Source organism: Podarcis vaucheri (assembly GCF_965113315.1).
Source record: "Podarcis vaucheri genome assembly, chromosome: 18".
Taxonomy (NCBI): Eukaryota; Metazoa; Chordata; class Lepidosauria; order Squamata; family Lacertidae; genus Podarcis; species Podarcis vaucheri.
Window position 1 is genome coordinate 915222 of NC_138756.1, and position 12711 is coordinate 927932.

The window sequence follows — 12711 nt, forward strand, 5'->3', positions numbered from 1 at the left end:
CCTCTCAGAAGGTGGGAATTGAGGTAGACTGCCTTTGGACTTGGAGGTTTCACTAGAAGGGCCTGGATGTAGCATATCAGGCAAACCTGGGGGGTCCTGGTCCAGCACCCTGTCACACAGTGGCCACTCAGGTGCCCCCAAAGGGAAGCCCACAAGCCGGCCCTGAATAAGATACCAACTGTCCCCTCCTGTGGTTTCTGGCATTTGGAGGTTAGTAGCCATCAATTGCCGCCTTGCTGCATTCCTTTTTCAGGATGCTTACAAGAAAGTCCTTCCCACAGCGCAGTATCAAACTCTGGAACTCTCTGCCACAGGAGGCAGGGACAGCCACCAACTTGGGCAAATTCAGGGGGGGGGGAGATGGCTGCTAGCCAGGGTGGCTCTGTTTGCGATTCTTCTGAATCCCAGTTGCTGGAAACTGGAGGAGGGCAGAGCTGCTCTTGTGTTCAAATCCTGCCTGTTGTTTTCCCATCGTGGTTGGCCACTGTGAAGACAGGATGTTGGGATGCAAAATGGACCATAGGCCTGATAAAGCAGCTCTTTGGGTGCTTGCTCTCAATTTTAGGGTCGTGGGTTGGAGCCCCGTGTTGGACAGAAATATTCCTGCCTTGCAGGGGGTTGGACTGGATGACCCCTGAGGTGTCTTCCATCTACAGTCCCGTGATTCCTGCACCTCTTGCCAAGGGAGGGGCAGCAGCAAGTGGCATCAGATCCACCCACCACTACGAAGGGAAGATGCTCTGGACTGAGTCCATGGCTCTCCACTCCCCATTTATGTCCTCTTAATAGCTCTGTTGCTATTGGTTGCGCAGGAAGAAGGGATGGAGGGGGAAGAGAGTTTGTTGCCATGGCAACCGCCTGGGTGGAAGAGATGCTGTTTCAAAGCATCCCCAGGCTGGACCACCAGGGACTCTCCTCAGCTGCCACACCTGTGCAGACATCCTTTGCCACCTTCCTTACTGACAAAGGGTTCCCTGTCTGTGCAGGCCGGCTTCAGCAAAGGAAGGGGGAGCTTCTTGAGCTCATTGATAGGGGCTTCCTTGGGAAAAAACGGATCAGGTTCAGAAGCAATGCTTTGGGGAGGTGTGCGTCTGTGTGTTTGATTCCAGACCGACTAGCTTTAAAAGTCGGAGGTAGCCCTTTGGAGATGTAAAAACAGAATTTCTGGGCAGCCCATTCTGACTGGAAGCTGCGCTCAAGAAGACCAGGTTGGCGAAGGTGGATCTAACCCATTAATCGGTGGAGCCTTCAGGTTGCCCCATTTAATTCTGCATTGCCTCGATCTTAATGATTGTGTCATCTTTACAAACAACCTGGGCAAAGGAGTCGAGGGGATGCTCATTGAATCTGCAGACCGCTCCAAACGGGGAGGGGGAGCGAATGCCGCAAAAAGCAGAATCAAGATGATTGGAGACCTGGGCTCAAAACTAACAAAACAAATTTTCAAAGGGACAAATGTCAGGTTTGGCACTTGGGCTGGAAGAACCAGATGCATAAATGTAGGAAGGGGGACACCTGGTTTGCCAGTAGTACATGGGGAAAGGATCTAGAGGACTTGGTGAACCACAAGCCGAACATGAGTCAACAGTGTGATGCAGCAGCAAAAAAAGAGCTAACACTATTCTAGGTTGCATCAAGAGAAGTCATAGTGCCACTCTATTCTGCCTTGGTCAGGTCACACCTGGAATACTGTGTCCAGTTCTGGGCACCACGATTTAAGGAGGAGATTGCCAAACAAACATGCTGGAATGTGAGCAGAGGATGATGGCGAAGCCTGATGAGGAGCAGTTGAGGGCTGTCACATGGAAGAGGTAACAAGCTTGTTTCCTGCTGCTCTGGAGGGCAGGACTTGAACCCCTGGCTTCAAGTTACAAGAAAAGAGATTCTGACTCCACATCAGGAAGAACTTTCTGACAGTAAGAGCTGTTCAAGAGCGGAACGGTGGTGGACTCTCCTTCCTTGGAGATCTTTGAGCAGAGGTTGGACGGCCATCTGTCAGGGATGCGTTAGCTGAGATTTCTGCCTTGCAGGGGGTCTGGATGGCCCTTGGGGTCCCTTCCAATTTTGCAATTCTACAATTCTATTCTGTGATCTAACCCAGGGCTCTGCACTGCATCACTGTTGACCATCACAGGCATTCATTGTCTTAGCAGAACAAGTTCTAGTTTCATACAGGAGATGACGAACCGCCTTCCTCTGCCAAGCAAGTTCTTCGTTTTGTGGGTTGGTTTCTTTTTTTAATTGCACCTGCTGTTTTTCTGAGCTTCCTCCTTCTGGCCTGCTTTTTGCAACTTGGGCTTTTTCCGTCTTCTGAGGCCTGCAGTGCTGAGTTGAGCCTTGCAAGGACACAGGACGCCACCTGGATCAACACAAACCTTTGATCTTGGGGATGCAGCTCTGGAAGACGAGGCTCAGTCCTGCCTTAGGCCAAGTGGGGTGGGGGGTGCGTTTGCATGTCGCATTGAAGTGCAAGCCACACAGGCTGTTATGCCACTGGTGTGGATGGAGAGATCCATCATAGGGCTGTTGTGAGCCTGGATAGCTCAGTTGGGTAGAGCCTGGTGCTGACAATACCAAAGTCGCAGATTTGATCCCCACACGGGACAGCTGCATATTCCTGCTTGCAGGGGGTTGGACTGGATGACCCTTGGGGGCCCCTTTCAACTGTACAATTCTATGATTTATTGGTGGTTCCTGGGGGGCCTGAAATGGGGTGGCTCCTCCTCTCTCGCACATAGGTCAGGTTCAATAGCTGAGATTCCTGCCTTGAGGGGGGGGTTGGCTAGATGACTCTCAGGGTTCCTCCCAAACCTACAATTCTATGATTCTAAGTGTCCGTCCCCCCCATTTTGTAGTTCTTGGGGAGGGGTTTTTATATTGTTGGCTTTGTGCAGTTGGACAGAGATGCATTTTTTGCCTCTCTCCCTACGCTGCCCCCCTATCCCCAAAATGACAGTTTACAAGCAGGTGAAAAGGATGCGTCCTCTTTAAATATGCAAATGAACTTCCCGGGTGGGCTGGGACGGGGGGGCGAGGCTAGCCTAGAAGCCGCGTTTGCTGGCGGGCGGGGCAGCCAATCAGGAGCCAGCCTCCTTTCCTCCTCGGAGCCCCGCCCCTTTCCTCCTCCTCCCTGCAGCGCGGGGGGGGCAGCCTTTTCTCCTCCCCCCTTCTCCCCTCCCCCCTCTTTTTGCGAAAACGAAAGAGGGGAGCGGAGCAGGTGCCGGGGATGCCGAGGGGCGGAAACAGGTCAGTGCATTTGCCCCCCCCCGCCCTGGTATTATTATCACCCACCTTTTGCACACCCATGCAGGGTTTTTTTTTGGGGGGGGGGGCTGCAGCTTTGCAAGAAAACTGCCCATGCAAGAATTTCAAAGATCGGGGGTGGATCCGGCCAACCCCCCCCCCCCAGACCCCTGTTTGCAATATTTAATTCGGGTGGGGGAAATAAAGAAAAACCCTAATTAGCTGTATCAAGAGGCGAACGCTGTGGGTTAATTTTTAGGGGGTGGGGGAAGCTGCTCCCAAATTTCTTGGTTCCGATTATTATCCAGCACACAGCGCCAAAAAATTAGAATCCCACCGTGGGAGAAAAACAATTACGGTAATATATATTTTCCATTGCATGTTTGCAGGGCATTTCATGAACTTGCCTGATGCGTTGCTGTGGCTTGGACGAAGGTCTTGCTATTCATGAGAATGGAGAAGGAAGCTTAATAATAATAATAATAATAATAATAATAATAATAATAATAATAATAATAATAATTTGGAAGGTGCATTTCCTGAGAAAAGTGTGTGTGTGTGTGTGTGTGTGAGTGCAAATTATATATGTATGTGTGCATGTAAAAAAATGTCTGTGGGTGCTGTCTGTGGCCCAGGCCATGTCTGGCTGCGTAGCTAAACGGAGACAGGTCGAGATCCTGCAAAAATAAGGCAGTGAGGGAGGGCCAACTGCACCTGAGAAAGAGGTGTGTGGAGGGGGCAGTTCAGGCTGGGTCAGGATCCCATTTGCAAAGGCCTGAAATGGTCACAATGCTGCTGCTCTGGCTTTGGACCTGTGCCAACTCGTCCGCCTTTCTCCATTGCACGAGACGCGCAGCACCCGGTCAGGATTGGCTTCTCATCCTGCCCACCTTTGGGCCCTTTGCAAATGCCAAAACTGGTGTCAGAAGGACGGAGGTGGGAATGCTTTTTCTGCAAGCCATTCTGCCAGGCGGCCAAGCACCAGTTGCTCCTTTCTGGGGAACAAAATGGGGGAAATAATAATAATAATGATGATGATGATGATGTGGTTTCCCCAGCCACTTTTGGGCGGCTTCCTGCAAAATACAAAAACATCCATAAAATATCAAACCTTAAAATGAGCGCAGGTGCATCCTCGAACCTCTTTTCCTTCCCTACTCCTTACCTGGACAGGTAATTTTTGCAGGAACCTCTCCCAGGCCAGATTTGCTGCAAGGTAGAAACCTTTGTTTTCCTTATCTCTCTGCCACCTGGATGGAATATATTTCTGCAGATATATATCTTCTGTGTGTGTGAACAGGTGGCTTTTTTCGGGCGGGGGGGTGCGCAATGTTTGCTAGGCCCTGTCTGCAGTGGGGCGGTCAAAGGTCTGGTCTTGCCTCTGCAGAAGCACAGGCTGGAGTAAATATACATATATATCTTTTAACTGTGCCAACGTCTATTCTTTTATTGGTAAGGATTTTCTTATATTGCTTTATAACGCTGTTGTAATCGTAGGTGAAAACTGAACTGAAAACTGTAAAACTGGTGCGCAGAATAAGTCCAATTGCACATCGGTTAAAACAACCGATTCCTTTTTATTAGCGTTATCCAGTGTAATAAAGGAATGCAAAATCATATAGAAAGTGCCGGGGGGGGGTGTCCTAGTCCTCATAGAAATCTCAAATTGCGCCTAATTTTCTCAGGGAGTGACTGGGACCAAGTGCTCAGGGTAAGATGTTGGGCTTCTTTCCCCCTGAGTTGCAATTACTATTTGAGCTGTCAAGATTGAAGATGAGACCAATTATATTGACAATTGGTATTGTTAAAAAACAATCTGTTAATTCTGGGCAACAAACGATAGTTTCTCGGATAAGAGTGATCATTCCTGTGAAAATTGAACCCCTGAAATTTCGCACCAACTTACATTCCCACCACAAGTGACATAGGATTGCAGAGTCGGAAGGGACCCCAGGGGTCATCCAGCCCAACCCCCAGCAATGCAGGGATCGCAGCAAAATTGAGGGACTTTGTGGTGCCAGGACTTCTCCTTTTGGGGTGACAGTCACTGGAGCATTGCGGGGGGGCTGCTTGTTTTATGACTTTGCTTTAAATGGATCTGTATCCTGAGGATCTGATGGAACAGATCTTGTTGTTCATTTCCATGGCAACGCCTCCCCTTTTTAGTGAAATAGTGAAATAAAACTGCATATTAAAATACAGTTTTGAAAGACGCCATCAACCCAGATTGGGAACTGGATCAGACCCTCACTCCTATGCGGAGGCTGAGGGGTGGGATCAGGCCCAGGGGGAGCCCCGTCACGTCCGCCTCACAGTGGCCAAATACCCCACTAACCCTAGGGATTCAGATAGACTGCCTCTGGGCCTGGAAGTTCCATAATAAGAGCCAGGCTGCTGGATCAGACCCAGAGGAGACCCACTTAGCTCAGCCTCCTGTCCTCATAATGGCGAAATGCCCCATGTGACGTGGGAAGGCATATAGACTGCCTCAGGGCCTGGAGGCTCCATGAGGACATAATAAGAGCTGGACTGATGGATTAGACCCAAAGGGGGCCTGTCTAGCCCAGCACCCTGTTCTCACAGCGGCTGACTAGATGGCCCCTGGGTCCCTTCCAACTCTGTGACTCTATGAAACCCGCATGCAGGATCCGACCATGAGAGCCGCTTTTCCCTCCTGTGGTTTCCAGCAAATGGCATCAACAAACACCCTTCCTTCCTTCCTTCCTTCCTTCCTTCCTTCTTCTCTTCCCTTCCTTCCTCCCTCCCTCCCTCCCTCCCTTCCATCCTTCCTTCCTTCTTCTCTTCCCTCCCTCCCTCCTTTCCATCCTTCCTTCCTTCCTTCTTCTCTTCCCTTCCTTCCTTCCTCCCTCCCTCCCTCCCTTCCATCCTTCCTTCCTTCTTCTCTTCCCTTCCTTCCTTCCTTCCTTCCTTCCTCCCCCCTCCCTTCCTTCCTTCCTTCCTTCCTTCCTTCCTTCCTTCTTCTCTTCCCTCCCTCCCTCCCTTCCTTCCTTCTTCTCTTCCCTCCCTCCCTCCTTTCCATCCTTCCTTCCTTCCTTCTTCTCTTCCCTCCCTCCCTCCCTCCCTCCCTCCCTTCCTTCCTTCTTCTCTTCCCTCCCTCCCTCCCTTCCTTCCTTCCTTCTTCTCTTCCCTCCCTCCCTCCCTTCCTTCCTTCCTTCCTTCTTTCCTTCCTTCCTTCTTCTCTTCCCTTCCTCCCTCCCTCCCTTCCTTCCTTCCTTCCTTCCTTCCTTCCTTCCTTCCTTCTTCTCTTCCCTTCCTTCCTCCCTCCCTCCCTCCCTCCCTTCCTTCCTTTGGCCCCTGCCGGTTTGCCTCTCGGTCCAGCCCAGGGAGTCGCCTGGGGCGATTCCTTCTCCTTGCGCAAGGCAGGCGATCTCTGCGACCGGCCTGGGGTCTCATAAGAGAGAGGCTGCTGGATCGGACCTCAAGGGGGCCTGCTGCTCAAATGCCGCTCAGAACCTAGGGATCCAGAGAGACTGCTTGTGGACCTGGAAGATCCATGAGAAGAGCCAGAAAGTGGGATCAGAGCCAAAGGGGGCACAGCCGAGGGAGAAGAGGATTCTGGACTGGATAGTCCCCCTTCGGCCTGATCCCAGCCTTGGAGAGGGTTGGGCTAGATGACCCTTGGGTGCCCCTTCCAGTTCTGTGCTTTGGAAGAACTTCCTGGCAGAAAAATCCTTTCTTGGAGGTTTTTCAGCAGAGGTTGGGGGAGGCCACCTATCAGGGATTCTTCAGCTGAAATTCCTGCATTGCAGGGGGTTGGACTGGATGACCCCTAGGGTTCCCTTCCAACTCTTACCATCCTTCAATTCCAAAATTAAATTGCAGCCCTCCCCCCCCCCATTGCAGGATGTGCATTTATTTACTTTTTAAAATTTAATCTCTGGACGCCCTCCGGGGAGATCCCTTTCCTGCTTATTGGAGGGTCTGGCGGCTGATATTTGTCACCGTTGCAAAAAAGGCAATTAACAAGAAGCCGTTAAAACACACAAATTAGCTGCGTTTGCAAGGGAGGTTGTGGAGCGTGGCTGCCGATCGGGACCACAAGCATTTTCAACACTCCCTTATCTCCACTTCTGTTTCTCTGCTTTCGGTGTTGCAGAAATACAGAAGCAAAACTGGAACTGGGTTCGAATCACCTGCTCTCCCTTTATTTGCCTGTGTTCCGCACCCCAGGGTGCTTTCCGGCGAGATCCTTTGTGTGCAGGAACTGAGAATATGAGCCTTCGGAGAGGGCAGACTTCCCTCCGGCAAAGGGTGAGTGGCAGGGCGGTTTTCTCTGCAAAATGCTCACTCCTGGGCCGATTTGCAGGAGGTTGACAGTACTGGGGCGGGGAGATGAGTGGTTAGAGCAGGATGCCTGGGTCCTCTCTCTTTTAGCACGAGAGGAGGGCTGGCACGAGGTCTGGTTTGCAAATGTCAGCTGTTTAAAATCTAGGGTGGGTCCTGGGTTCAGGTTCCAGCACCCGGCTTCAAACCTCAGTTTGCTTGAGGGCAGCAACAAACGCGGCCATTTTCTCTTGCAATTCTTCCGTTTCCTGCGCTTCCTTTCCTGTTTCCATCCGGCGCTGGAGGGTGAAACGGCCTTTGCAGGATGTCTGCGTTTCAGGGAGGGGAGGAGAAGTTGTGCTTTCTCCGAAGGGGGGTGAGGAAGGCCAGGGGCCTGGGCTCCCGAGAGAGCCACCCGCCTGTCGCAGTTTGGGAGTCAGATCTGGGAGAGACCAGGGTTCGAATTCCCCCCTGCTCTCCTCTCTGGGCCTGCCTTGAAGGGTAGTTGTAGGGCCCAATGAGGAGAGGGAGGAGGAGAAACCCCCCCTGGAGAAACGCCATCAATAGATCAGTTAAGGAAAGGGCTTTTCATAGGGCTGTGGCATTTTTAATATCTGGATTTTTAAAAAATTGTGGGGTTTTTAAAGTATTGTTTTAATTCTCTCACATTTCATTTCATTTTCCTATGCTGCTTTTCATTTGCATGGATCACAAACTGCAAACAATAACGGAACAGAACATTACTTTTAAATGGTGATCTTTCATATTTTTTTTTGCGTCTTATTTATATTTAATTTAATTTGTCATAAGCCGCCCTGAGAACCAGCCTGGGGGAAAGGGCAGAATAGAAATTAATATAATGTAATGTAATATAGAATCAAAGAGTTGGAAGGGTCCCCAAGGGTCATCTAGTCCAACCCACCTCAGCATGCAGAGAATGTAGAGCAACATTCCCCCCCCACCTGCCCCCTGGCTGGGGAACTTCTGCCCAGCTTGCACAAGAGATCTTTGCACGCTCCCTGGTAAAAGAGGATTGGGTGGTGCTGATAATGCCAAGGTTGCAGGTTCGATTCCTGTAAGGGACAGCTGCCTATTCCTGCATTGCAGGGGGTTGGGCTGGATGACCCTCAGGGTCCCTTCCAACTCTACGATTTGATGGGACAAATCCATGGAGCCAGAGAAGGCTATTGCTGGCTGTTAGTCACAGTAGCTCTGTTGTGCTTCCACCGTTTCTTCCTTGCTGGAAACCGCAGGAAGGGAGAGTTGCTCTTGCGTTCGAATCCTGCTTGCTCAGTTTCCCTTTGCGGCACCTGGCTGGCCACAGTGAGGACAGGGTGGTGGGCTACGTGGCCTGATTCAGCAGCCTCGCTCCTTGTGGGGCCTCCGGGCCCAGAGGCAGTCTATCTGGGCCCCCAGGTTCCTTGGGGTATTGGGCTGCTGCGAGGTCCGGACGCTGAGCTTGAAGGGTCTGATACATCCTCCAGGCTCTCCTTAGCTTCTTGTGGAGCCTCCAGGCCCAGACTTCGCTGAGGACTAGGGGCTTGTCTCTGGCGCTCAAGGCGAGGCAGAGCTGGGGAAGGCGGAGGCAGCTGCCGGTGGGGTTGTCGTGCCCTGAGCCTTCCTCGCACATCTTCCTCCCTATTCCAGCCTTCATCAGCCTGAGGTTGTTTTGGACCACGACTCCCACCATCCCCAGTTCGTCCCAGGGCTCTGTGTGTGTGTCGTTGTTCCTGGTTACTTCCAATCTCTTTTGCATTCCAGGTTTCCAAAAGCTGAGGCGAAGGGGGCTTCCATCCCGGGCTGGCAGCATGTCTTATTTCGCGGAGCATTTCTGGGTAAGAAAATCTCCCTGATGTGCATGGAAAACTCATTTAGCCAACTCTTTCCTGATCTGTTTACACTGCTGCCTTTTCCCCAGGCGGTTTCTCTTTCCGTCTCTATCTGCAATTAATGACGCCTTCCCAGGTTAAGTGCGTTGTGCAAATAAGTCATATTTTATATTTGCAAACCGGGGGAACCAAAGGGAGGCGAATGAGCTGGTTGTAGCAGCAGCAGCAGCGAAATAGCGAGCTGCAAAAATGAAGAAAATGAGCAACGTGTGTCTGAGTCACAGCTTAGAGCAGAGGGAGGAACCCTGAAGGTTTTTGGTATCCAGGGAGGTTGAGGCACACTTCTGCGTCTGGGGATATTTTCTTGGGGGAAATTGTCATATACAACCCCTGGATGTGGGGGTGTTTGGGGGGTGGCACTTGTTGGGGGACACCGGATCCTGCTCCTTCTGGGGAGCCCCTCTCTTTTTTTTTTTAATGATATTTATTAAGAATTTTAGAAAAAGAAAAAAAGAAAAAACTGAAAAAACTGAAAAAAAACAAACCACAATCAAACAATACAAATTAATAAAAATCAAAGTCTAAAAACAAAGCATGTAACACAACACAATCAAAAGGCAAAAATAAGCCACAAACATTTAAAAACAAATCCAATATTCTCCAGTCCTTAACTGTCATTACCTTCTTTCTTTGACCTCCTCACTCCTCCCTTTTTTTGTATCCTAGTTATTAATTGTCACAGCAAATCCTTTCCATTTTTCATAATATAAATAACAACACCCTAGTGGTCCCAGGCCCTAAGGAAGTTAGATTGGCTTCAACCAGAGCCAGGGCCTTTTCAGCACTGGCCCCAACTTGGTGGAACGCTCTGTCTCATGAGACCAGGGCCCTGCAGGATCTGATTTCTTTCCGCAGGGCCTGTAAGACAGAGTTGTTCTGCCTGGCCTTTGGCTTGGAGCCAATTTGATTCCCTCCCCCCCATTTTCTTTTTTCTTTTCCTTCTCCTGCAATGAGGCTACATTTTAATATTTTAATGTTCCATTATTTTAATGTTGTATTTTATTTTTGTTTTTAAGTTGTAATCATTCATCTTGTTTTTATTATTGCTTGTAAGCCGCTCTGAGCCCGGCCTTGGCTGGGGAGGGCGGGGTATAAATAAAAAATTATTATTATTATTATTATTATTATTATTATTATTATTATTATTATACTCTGTCATTACATTACCTTAATCTATTTTAACCCTATCTTACAATAGAAGACCCTAAAACTTGAAACTTAAATCTTATTTCATAGCCATGGCATATTCTTACATAATTCTTTTAACATTTTTGCTAAAGCCAAATAGTTTCATTCCAACATTCATCAATTTTATAAAGCAGTCCTAATAAAAAAAAATTCTTCCAATCTTCATCCAGCGTCTCTTCCTCCTGGTCCCGGGTTTTGTCAGTCCTTTCTATCCCATCAATCAAGCGCATTAACCTGGTATTGTTATGTTCGAGGCCCTTAAATCTCTTCCATGTCCCTTCCGCGGCTCTTCTTCATATTTATACCTGTATTTTACTTTGTCTCCTGCTCCTTTCACTCGTGGGAACTCCAACTTAACAGTGTTTTTGACCCTTCTCGACAAATCAGTCCCTTTTCCATATTCCACACAAAACCCCATGTGGTATTTAAGAACATGTTTCAAAGTCCCTCCAGAATTAAGAGCCCCCACAACCCCAGACATCTAACAGCCCATTGCCAGACTTAAAAAGTCCAAACATCCCTGCATAGGGGGGTCTATCCAACCCCCCATTTCCAAACCAAACCAAACTTTATCTTTCCAAATCTGGCTTTTTCCAAGTTCATTTGTCAAATCCAAAAACTCACGTTTCTGCTGGGCCACAACTCCCTCCATCTCTGGCGCCCGAGGTTCAACAACATCCTCTTCCCTCATCTGATCTGTCAGAGCACACTCCTGATTTGATTCCTGGGTGGGCTCTATATAGTTTCCCACTACCTGTCCAAAGTTTCTGATTGCAGCAGTCATCAAGTCCGTCTTCTCATGTATCTGTTCCAATAGGGCACTTGTTTTGCAAAGAGCACCCACCAGAGCCTCTGAATACATTGTTCTGCAAGGTCAGAAGCCTATTCCCACGATCGTAATCTTGTTGCAGCTGCAGAGCTTCCTGATTCAAATTTAATAACAGTTTCACAGGCTCCCTCTAGGGGAAGAACTTCTATTTGTTCTTTCTTTTAAAGGCTGATCTAGCAACAAAGTTTCCTTTTTCAGATATTTTGTCAATATTTGTTCCTTTAAAATGCGAATGAGAATAATGGAATCACTATGTTTCTCTTCTTTTAACTATCTGTCAAAGATGTTTGTCTCTGGTCAATGAGCTTCCCAATAAACGTCAGTCCTGACACCCGGCTCCCAGGATCAAGACGGTGGAAAATTACTTTACTTTACACTCTCTTCTGCAGGTTTAAACAGTCCGGAAAAAATCCCCCCTCTTCTCCTGCTTCCGAAGGGGGTTCAACAATTTTAAATGATGAAAATTAATCATTCACAAGCGATTTTCTGAACTCTAGTTTGCCATGTCTTTGCTTTAATCTATCTACAAGAAACGGAAGGCTGACTTCCTGTTTAGACCTTCCCGTTTCAGTGCCAAATTAATATAAATTTCTTAGTCCAATTTTCCTTCTAATCGCAGGTCATTATTTAAAGTCCAATTGTCCAGAATTAAAGTACTCACGGGTAATTGTTTTAAAAGCCAAATTGCCCCAGGAAAAAGGCAGCGCTCTCTGGCAACGGCTGTGCGGCTTCGCTCCACGGAAGAAGCAGTTGACTCACAGCACCGCGCCACTTCCCCCTCATCGCTCCAGAGCCCAGAAGTGGGTTCCTTTACGGGTTGGGGGGGCGCTAAAGGTGCCCGCCGAGTCCCATGGTCACAGGCTTCATCCGCCTGTGATTTTTGAAAGGGTCCCCGCTTTGCCGTAGCGGGAAAGACCCGTTTTCTGTGGAGCTAATCCCTCCGAATCAGAGGGAATCCGCCATTACCGATGGCGCCACCCCGGAAGTCCTTCTTGGGAGCCTCTCCTTACGTTTCTTAAATGGAGCCTCCATGGACAGAGTTAGTCTACCTTAGATGGGCAAATGAGAATGGGAGGAGGAGATAGCTCTGACATTCTGTTTGCTACTGAGAGAAAGCAGCCATGGCCCCATTGCCATCCACTGGTGTCTAGGTGCAGCAACAACAACAACAACAACAATTTTTTATTTATACCCCGCCCTTCTGGCTGAGTTTCCCCAGCCACTCTGGGCGACTCCCAAATCGAGTGTTAAAAATAATACAGCATTAAATATTAAAAA

At 49.0% G+C, this 12711-nt stretch overlaps 1 protein-coding gene across 5 annotated transcripts in view; it reads left to right on the plus strand.

Annotated features, from left to right (window-relative positions):
* The first annotated feature begins 3118 nt into the window (after positions 1–3118).
* FCHO1 (FCH and mu domain containing endocytic adaptor 1) overlaps positions 3119–12711 on the plus strand; it is a 45932-nt gene continuing 36339 nt past the window's right edge. For 2 of the 5 annotated variants that reach the window (XR_014215280.1, XM_082206964.1), the window contains exons 1-3: positions 3119–3246; positions 7361–7515; positions 9289–9362. Coding sequence is in view for 4 of the 5 variants with exons in the window: in XM_082206964.1 (XP_082063090.1) it covers positions 9336–9362 (27 nt within the window). In the remaining variant the exon portion in view is untranslated. Of the gene's footprint in view, positions 3247–3507; positions 3602–7360; positions 7516–7738; positions 7904–9288; positions 9363–12711 lie in introns of those variants that run through there. The other 3 variants (XM_082206966.1, XM_082206965.1, XM_082206967.1) reach the window with 3 other exon arrangements.